The following is a 10,398-nucleotide window of genomic DNA, read 5'->3' as shown; positions in this document are numbered from 1 at the left end:
ATGGAGTGAGGGAGGATTTATGGTGGCTAAAGAACTCGCCGGAGGAGAGATGGTGAGTGCGGGAGGGAGAGCGAGGGACTGAGAGAGAAATTTGATTTTTACTGATTTTTGATTTGGTTTTAAAAAAATATAATAAAAAATAAATAAATGCCACGTAGGAGAGAAGTTGGTTTTAAGTTGGGTTTGTGTTGTGCCTTTATCAAACCTCTATATATATATATATATATATATATATATATATATAAACCGCAAGAGAAATGCTTGAATGCATTCTCTCCACCATCTCTTCACCATCTTCTCTCTTTAACATTTGAAAAAAATTCAAATGTTAAAGAGAGAAGATGGTGAAGAGATGGTGGAGAGATGGTGGAGAGAATGCATTCACGCATATCTCAAACCGCGCGCAAAGAGCCTATGAAGTTGGTAATTACGTACTTTTATGACCTGATTATATGATTGCATGCATGGAAGTGCATGCAGAATTATATTTTTGCACGAAGAAGTAGAGCAGCTGATCTTCATTTATTTCCCTGGTTGATTAATAAGGATCCGGACCATTAGATTTAAAATGAAGAGCCGCGATTAACATTTGAAAGTCAGCTGCTTTTGTATAATGATGCATTAAATGTTGATTTTTGTTTTGTCGAGGTTTAAATGATTTTATAGATCATTGAATTTAAAATGAAGGGTCACGATTAACAATTAGAAAATTTTCAATTTCTCCCTAATTGGAGGGGATTCGAATCCCAATTAGAGGGGATCTCAATCCGATTAATAAATACTACAATATCCATGATCCATACACAAGCATGCATGGTACGTACGTATTACAATAAAATATTGCTCAATGTTCTCATAAAAATCCCTCCCCCAACACCAAAGCCACCACCTCCCGGATCCCTACATCTTTTCCACCTCCAAAGTAGTGGCGGATCTAGAAAATTTGTTTTAGTAGGGGTGGAATTCAATTAACAAAATAAAATGATAATAATTTTTTTTTCTCTTTATATATTATTTTATTATGATATAAAAATATGGTAATCACAATTCAAAATAGAAATTATAATACAATACGTGTATGACAAAAAATATATTTATCAAACTTCATAAATATATGTCATAATTGATATATCAATAAGTTAATATGTAAGAACTAGTACAAAAATATAAAATATAAAGTGTCTAAAATTGTAGTGCTCTTTAGTATGCACTACCAAGAGCATATTTGTTATTGTGTTTAGAAATAGAGTTTTTATCTATAGAAATGGCTTAAAAGAAATTTTTTAGAAAATATATTATTTTCAAGCTTTTCTTAAAGTGTAGTTTTGACTCTTTTTTTTAGTGCTTAATTTCCTTAATTAATAAAGCCCTTTAGATTGCTAACCAACTTGACATTAGCCCCAACAACTTTCAGCCCAACTAATTTGCTCCAGCCGCCTTAATTGAATGTCTACGCCACTTGTGCTGCTACTCATAAAACGCACCGCATGACTTTCTTATAAAAGTAACCCTTTTGAATAAGGTTTATCTTACCTATGTGAGATCCCTTCAATGCAGGCTTTCTCTCATTTTAAGATTTCTCACTTTTCAAGACTACTGCCTTAGTTATCGTTGCAGCCTGTATCTTCTTTCTTCTTTCTCATCTCAGCTTTCTTCTTCAGCTTTGAATCTTTAGATGGCTATCTCTTACCGAACCTACCAATATTTATCCCCATTTATTCGTAACACTTATAAATGGTCAAGAAGAAGAAGAGGAGTAGGGGTGGGAGTAGGGGTATCAATGCGGGCGGTTAAAAATCGCCCGCTAACCGCTATAACCGCTTAACCGTATTAACCGCTTAACCGCTATAACAGCTTAGCGGTTAGCGGTTATTGGGTTTACTAACCTAACCGCTAACCGCTTTTTAATATAATATATTTTTATAATTATAATTATAAAAATATTTATACATATAACATAATCACTTGATCATTAAATCACAATTTTTTTTAAAAATAATTAAATCACAATTTGAGTATTAATATATTATCACTATAATTTATATGATTATATCATATAATCACTTGATCATTAAATCACAATTTTTTTTTAAAATAATTAAATCATAATTTGAGTATTAATATATTATCACTATAATTTATATGATTATATCACATGATCAATTGATCATTAAATCATTTGATTATATAATAACAAATTATATGTTATAAGGACTTATATAAGTCTACATATGCATATGAATAATATAAATGTATAATATCAATACTTAATCATATGATTCAATGACAATTCAAATACTTTATTCAAGACTTCAAGCGAATCATATTATTAATGTACAATAATGATATGATTCGTATAATATTAAATTAAGTAATTGACATTGGATTAAACAATGATCAATGTGTTACTTATAAACACAATTTAAGTATTAATGTATTATCATTATATGTTGTGAGAGTTGTCTGAATTTTGAACTTCTTTTTATATGTTGTGCTGAATTTTTTTTTTTTAAAAAAAAGTTAACCGGTTATGATTTAATATTTAAGGAAATTTTTTTAAAGTACAAGTAAATGTAAATTTTGGGTCAAATATTTTTTATTTTTCAATATGAGCTTTTTTTATAGTAATTGGGCCTAAGAAGACACTAAAAATACCAAAAAAAAAAAAAAATGAGGGTAAGAAAAAGGCCAAAAATGCCCAAAAAAAGAAGCCGAAAAGAAAGCCCAAAAAGGCCCAAAAAGTCCAATTTTGAAAAAGCGGTTAGCGAGCGGTTATCTATTTCACTAACCACTAACCGTTAACCGCTAAGTGGCCGGTTAGCGGTTGCGGTTAGTGAAATCTACTAACCGCTAAGGCGGTTACGGTTAACGGTTATTGGCAATAACCGCTAACCGTAACCGCCTTGACATTCCTAGGTGGGAGAAGGAGGTTTAAGGGCTAGGGTCAAGAAAACTAAAAAAAATTACCCATAGAAAAAAAAAAAAAAATGTGAGGCACTTACGGGTGTCCGTTTCTTACTCCTTGTTTGGGGGATGTTTGTGTGAGGCATAGCTTTGCGAAGGAATGGATGCTAACGTACGTACACCAGAAATTTACTGGTTTGACAAGTTCAAATGTGAAGAGTTTTAGAACCATGCATGCACATATACCTGCTTTGACCAGTTGATTGGGAAATGAAATTTTGAAAAGGACGAGGATAGAGATTTTCAACAATTTTTTTGTTTTTTGTTTTTTTGTTTTGTTTTGTTTTTTTTTTTTTTTAAAATATAGATTCGAAAAATAATTATGAAGAGTTTTTATGGGACCTATATGTCTGAATAGGTAGTCTCACTTTTGATCTCCTGATGTTTTCGTAGTCTTATGTAGATATTATTTTTTTAAAAACGCAAAAAAAAAAAAAAAAAAAAAATGGCCCTTATTTCTCTCACTGGTTTTTAGAAAAGAGAAATGATTGATATCAATAATTTATCCATATTTTTCTCATATTCTTCTACAAATTTAATAGATTAACCATCAGATTTGTGGGGTCTACTACTAACTTATGTGAAATCCACATAAGCTCACAAATCTAATGGTTGATTTGTAAGATAAGATGATAGAAAATATGAGAAAAGTATTGACGCCAATCATTTCTCTTTAGCAAATAATATTCACTTAGGACCAGGAAAATACCTACCATTTCTCTGTTCAAAATACCCTACATTATATTTGCCGAAAACATGTTGAAAAGAAAATAAAAAGTCATATACCAAAATTTTACATTTACAATTTCCGTCCAAATAGGCTAGGCCATATTTGGACCAAAATAGCCTCATCATTATATATTTATGATTGGCTATTATTCAAGAAAAACATGCAAACCCTCTACAACTGTCGTTTTATATTCTTAAACAAAATAATTAACAAATTACTAAGACACAAAACTCCTCTATAAAAAAAAAAAATAATAATAATAATAAAAACACCCCTCAAAGCACATTAATAAACAAAGTCTTAATTATGTATATGTTCTAAAGCTTTTTTTTTTTTTTTTTTTTTTTAAAGAAAAAAATAAATCCAAAAGACAAAAAAAAAAAAAATTAAAAAGTCCTATATATATTGATGAGTACTTTGTCATTAATTAATTTATATATTTTTATTTGTTGTAAAATTCGAGTATATGTAATAAGTTAATATCATCCAGAAGTTAATCTTATAAATTTATAATCTCCAGATTCAAAGAAGTCGATCGATTGATCACAATGTCAATTAATAGCTAAAAGTCATCATGATCGCAATTACTTGGTGGTAAAATATAGAAAAGACAAAAAAAAGAAAAAAAGAAAAAGAAAAAAGAAAATGATTTACGCTCATCTAGATCTTGGTGTTAATTTGTTCGATTAATCTCGCAGGCATTTTCTTTAATTTTGGTTATAATTAACAGAACTACTTCTGAGAATCAAATAAATTCAGTAATATAATGCAAATTAATTAAAGAGACATATATAAATAAAAGCATCTGTAGAAGACAAACAATATTTAACTTTATTCTTTGATCTCATTCAATTATACAATATCTATGGACATAAAGATTAATATTGCAATTAATTAATAATCTGCATGCATATATAGCTGCATGCTGACAAGGCTAGAAGAAACACTTGCAGACAAAAACCTCGTACGTACGTAAGTACCCTAACTAGGTCATTAATTAATTATATTCAAATCACACCATACTTTTCTAGCCTTTTTTTTTTTATAATTTCCTCCATAAGATACACATAATAAGAGAGAGCAAGGAAACAGAACCTTTTGCACACACCTCATGACATAATAGATAAAACATAACACATATATATATATATATATATATATATATATGAACCCAAAAAAAAAAAGGTTTAAAAATGAAAATGAAATTAAAAAAATCACCGTATTAAAGTTAAAAAGATTTAAAGGAGGAAATTTTTTAAATCTCGGAAGAATCGATCCCATGTTGTATCATTCAATAAACAGAGCTAGCACTTTTTCTTTTTCTCTCTCTCTCTCTTCCGGTGTTGTACGTTCATTCTTCAATTAGTGATCCTGGCGCAATGCGTGATGCGGCTGCAGCCGCGCCTGTAAGGGTTAGCTTTCTGCCTCTTTTGGCAATTGTAGTAGGAATTACCGCGGCGGCCACAAGGAATCGAGTTGGCTCTCAGGGCTGCATAGCTAATGAACTTATGCCTCGCGGCAAGATGTCGGCTTTGGTGAGACTCCATCAACAACTCGGCTTCCTCGCCAATGCATTCACCCACTGAGCCCCCATTGCATGAGCCTAAGCCTGAGCCTGAGCCGGAGCTGATTTTGGTTAGACCCCAAGCTGCTGCATCATGGAGTGAAGCCGACTCGGCCGCCACTGCCAGAGCAAGGAGGAGGAATACGAGGCAAGGCTTAAACTCCATGTTTCAAGCAAATTAAAAGAAATTATGAAATTAATGAAAGCTGCAGGGGAGAAAAGGAAAGAGGGTGTGGATATAATTAACTCGTCGATCTCTGCCCTCCCTCTTAGAGAAGGGGAAGAGAAGGATATAGATAAAATGGTGGGAGGGTTAATGTGAGGCTGATGGGATTAAAGAGGGGGACTGTTTTGGCGATGGAGGGTGGGATTTTGTGGCTCTGTTTTTCTGTGATTTAACGCATTTTCTGCTGCCCGTTTCTTTCTCCCTGTCTTTCTCTCTTTTAGTTTTTTGTTTTGGTGGTTTATAAATAGACATGGCTCTTCTTGTTTCTGCAACCACTCGCATATATAGCTTTGCCAAGCAATGCCAATGCCTCTATGCCTCTATTTGGAATCTGTTTTGTTTAAACACGTCTCTACCATCTGTTACATTCTAATCTGGACATGCGTGCTACTCTTTACACCCATTTCACGTCACATAAAATGGTTTGCCACGTCAACCGCTTTAAACACATCTCTAGTCTCTACCATCTATTACATTCTTATCTGTGCGTGTTACTCTTTACACCCATTTCACCTAACATGAAATGGTTTGCCATGTCAACCGCTTTAAACACGCTAAATAAATTAGCATGTGTGAAATGCATGTGATCTAAATATGTATGTACAAAGAGTTGCATTAATGCTGTGCCCCAACAAAAAATATACATTTAAAGTCCGTACAAGAATTTTGGTACCAAATTATCAACTACGACTTTTAATTTTACGATCTAGTCTATTGTTAATAATATGTGCAAATTAACAAGAAGTTTTTCACACGAGTGTTAAAGATTACATTTTTCATCGCTAATAGCAATACATCAATGACACAATATTCATCTATGATGTTGTCTCTAATTTTTTGAAACTTGCAATAACAGAGACATTTGTCTCCTTCTAGTGGTTGTTGCAGATTTCAAGTGGATCAGCTTCTTGGCATGCTTAAAAAACCGCATTGTGTGGCCTATTTGTTGGTTTTCAAACCAAGATACAAAGGAGCGAGCCTTTTTTTGGCCCATTTCCTATTAATTGTTTGTATTTTATGCATTGAAATTTTGTTTCGATTACTGTTGAGGAGCTCACCCCCTCTTGCTTTTCTATTTCCTTTGTAACCCTTTCCCCTTTTGCTTATGAGAAAAAAAAAATGTACCAAGTGGCAAGCTTGCATATATGTAACTATGTTCCCTACGATTACGGAGTAGGACTATATAGCCGGCCGGTGGTGGTTGGCGGTTATTGTCTCTAAATGCATCGCCTTAGGCAGTTAGCAATTTTAAGTAACCACACTGCCTTAGGTTGTTAGCAGTTTTGAGTAACCACATGTTAGCAATTATTTATACCTAAACTGCACTGTGCTAATCGCCTGCCAAGTATGAGCTTTTTAGGGCTTATTTTGGTGTTTTGGACCCTCTTTTTAAGGCTTGTTTTATACGATTTTGAACTTGTTTTAGCGTTTTGGTATGAAACACTATACCAAAACGATGTCACTTTACTTTACTATTATATATATATATATATATATATATATATATATATTCCATTAACAATTATTAACGATTAATAACCGCACGCCTGTCTATACGGTCCTAATAGGGAGTATGCTCATAATGGGACTCGGAGGTTGTCATGGCCCAAACTAATTTCGAACTATCAAATATCAAATCAATGTTATTCAATTGCCTTGGGTCTGGCATGTTTAGGCCAAACCTCCATGCCCAAGATACAATAGTGATTTCATACACCTACTTTATTCCCCAAGCCATACACTTTATAGAATAAGAAATTGATAGAATCAATTTTACATTTATGCTTTTGTTGTAGGTGGTGTCATGTTATTTAAAAATTTAAATAATGTGATAATATATTTATCATAAATTTATAAAAATAAAAAAGGGAAAAATATATTTACCCCTATAAACTATCTACCAATTTGCACTTTTAACCCAAATGTTTAAAAAGTGACATTTTACCCATCCAAACTTTCAAATTGTTGCAATTCAATCATTTTGACTTTTTTTTTTTTTTTTTTTCAAAATGCCCCCATCCAAAATTTAAAAAATAAAAAAATAAATTAATAAAATAAAATTTTAAAAATTAAGGGGTGGTCGGCCTCCCTAGTTGGGCCAAAGCCACCCCAAATCGGCCACCTCTTAATTTTTAAATTTTTAATTTTTTTTTTTTTTAAACTTGGGATGGGGGAATTTTGAAAAAAAAAAAAAATCAGAATGGTCGAATTACAACAATTTGAAAGTTTGGGGGGGGGGTAAAATGTCATTTTTTAAACATTGAGGTTAAAAGTGCAAATAGATAGATAGTTCAGTGGAGTAAAGTATATTTTTCCTAATAAAAAATATAATGTGAATCATGAAACACATGGGGATTTATAATAGAAGCTCATTATATGTAGGAACAAAATATAAATAGAATTCAACTTAGTTGGTAAGCCTAGAAATATTCTTAAATTTCATTGAAAAAAGAAGCTCACTTGGAAGAAGGCTACAAAACAGAGCAAGTTGTCTCCATGTTTTAGGAAGAGTTCGCTTTGGCCTGGTTCTTCCACCACCCAAGGCCTATCATATTTTATTCATATTTTATTATGCAATCCTATTTTGTAGATAAATTTTGCCAAAATATATTGGGCTCGGAACCCCTCATGGTCTGAACCCCTTGAAATATTGATTCTTCAACGGGTAAGAACTACTATAATAACACACATCCTTCCTGCTTAGGAAAAAGTAAAAACTATGTTGATCATATCTCATGTACAATGTTCAAACATGTATAAGTAATAGGGCATCAACGTTAAGAGAAGTGCTACACATATTCTTACTCTCAAGTGTACACTCATTTACGTAACATTAAAAATTATCTTGAATTTTAAATTTGGGGGGGGGAAATCATATTTAGTCCTTAGGTTTTCATCAAATTTAAATTTAGTCATTGAGTTTTCAATTTCACGAAAAGAGTCTTTAGGTTTTGCCGAAATTTAAAATAGAATCTCTCTATCACTTTTGTTAGGTTATGTTTTAGCTCATTCGGTTTGCGTGTAAAGTTGGTGAAAATGAAGCATCTTAACATGTCCAGAAAACAGATTCTAGAAGGCAGGTCTGGACCCCCAGAAGCTAGGTCCGGACCCAATTTCCAGAGAATACATGTTGAAGGGCATGTCCGGACCGCCAGAAGCCGGGTCTGGACACAAAAACCAGCAAGCCTGTTTTGATGGGCAGGTCCGGACCGCCAAAAGCTGGGTCCAGACCTGATTTCCAGAAGCTGCTTTTTACAGAGCAAGTCTGGACCGCCAGAAGCTGGGTCAAGACCTGATTTCCAAAAAACTGGATTTTGAAGGAGAGGTCCGGACCGCCAGAAGCTGGGTCCGGACCTCATTTTTAGAAAGCGTTATTTTTCTAAGATGTCCGAACACAAGATTTGGAGGTCCAAACATCACTAGGTTACGCATATGTAACCCTAGCCATGTCCGGACCCCAGATTAGCCATGTCCGGACACGGCAGCTTTGTTATGTTTTATTTTCTATTTAAGCAAACTAATTTGCCATTTATTTGTACGTATTTTTTGGAGAGCAAAATTAGAGAGCCTAGAGAGAGATTTTGTTCTAGGTTTGTTTGAGAAAAGGTTAAATACGTGAAGCCAATCGGAGTTCCGGTGAAAAGAAATCTTATAGAAGAATTGTGCCAGATGTTCTGGAAAGGGCTACTGCGGTAGAAGTCAAGTGGGTCGCTTGTCGTGTACAAGGAAGAGTAAATTGCAAAGGTTTTGTAATTCTTCTTGTATTCCTTATTCTTCTCATAGTGGATTGATTTCCTGGGTTTGGTTGCGCCGAAGATGTTTTACATTTAGAGAGTTCTCTAAATGGTTGCCTATTCGTAACCAAATATCTGTGTTCTTAATTTTCATTACATATCTGTATTTGGTTGATTATTAATTGTTATGTCAGATCTTATTCCGCTTAATATTTGTGAATCACCTAGACATTTGAATAGGTGTCGTTTGGAGTCGTTTTAGATTTTTCAACTTTACCATCAAAGTTTATAGTTTCTCATGTATCACATATATCTCATTAGACATGCCAACGTCCATCTCAACAAAACCCCAATGCAATGCCAAGTTAATGGAATTGAAGTCTTTTGTTATTGTGGATTTGCTCTTTAAGTTTTTAGGTTGTGTTTCTTTAAGTTACACACTTACACTTGTCAATTTGTTTTTGTTTTGTTTTGTTTTTTTTTTGTTTTGGGGGTATAGTTCATTTAACCCATTCAAACTACATCCTCAATGACAATTTACCCATCAAACTACCAAAACAATGACAATGTACTCTCCAATGCTAGCAAAATGACGAAATTAACTCTATAAAATTTTCAATAAGACAAAAATACCCTTAAAATTTTGAAAAAAAATAAAAATTTTAGTATTTTTGTTTTATTTTAGTAAGGGTAATTTTGCTATTTTGTTAAAATTGGGGGTATATTGTCATTGTTTTGGTAGTTTGAGAGGTAAATTGTCGCAACTGACAGATTGGGGGGTAGATTACCATTAGGTTGGTAGTTTAAGGGGGTTAAGTAGATTTTACCCTTTTTTTTTTTTTTTTTTTTTTTCTATGAATAACTTAACACTTATTGACATGGCATTGCATTTAAGTGTTAATGAGCCGTTAGCTTAAACGGTAAAGTGACAAAGAGATTTATTTTAAACTTAGGCAAAATCTAAAGGCTATATTCTTAAAATTGAAGACACAATAACTAAATTTAAATAAACTTAAAAAATAAATATAATTTTTTTTCATAAATTAAAAATTAATTTTTACCGTCACATGAATAAATAAGTGTAAAGTTATAGCATTTCTCTTTCCAATCAATTATGGATTGGACCCCAGATGTGCAAATGAATCAAATGCAAAGGACAAAGGGAAGATAGTAGAAGAAA

The 10,398-nt window shown here is 32.7% G+C and overlaps 1 protein-coding gene across 1 annotated transcript; it reads right to left on the bottom strand.

The window, feature by feature from the left end:
• Positions 1–4,914: 4,914 nt before the first annotated feature.
• Positions 4,915–5,544, bottom strand: LOC132172779 (protein RALF-like 19). Its single transcript, XM_059584349.1, has one exon. It carries the CDS (start codon positions 5,422–5,424, stop codon positions 5,053–5,055), a length of 372 nt encoding a protein of 123 aa, XP_059440332.1. The 5' UTR covers positions 5,425–5,544; the 3' UTR covers positions 4,915–5,052.
• Between the last annotated feature and the right edge of the window lie 4,854 nt (positions 5,545–10,398).

The sequence above is a fragment of the Corylus avellana genome, chromosome ca2, assembly GCF_901000735.1.
Source record: "Corylus avellana chromosome ca2, CavTom2PMs-1.0".
Lineage (NCBI taxonomy): Eukaryota > Viridiplantae > Streptophyta > Magnoliopsida > Fagales > Betulaceae > Corylus > Corylus avellana.
Note: the sequence above shows the minus strand (reverse complement) of the source record. Positions and strands in the feature narration are given on the sequence as shown.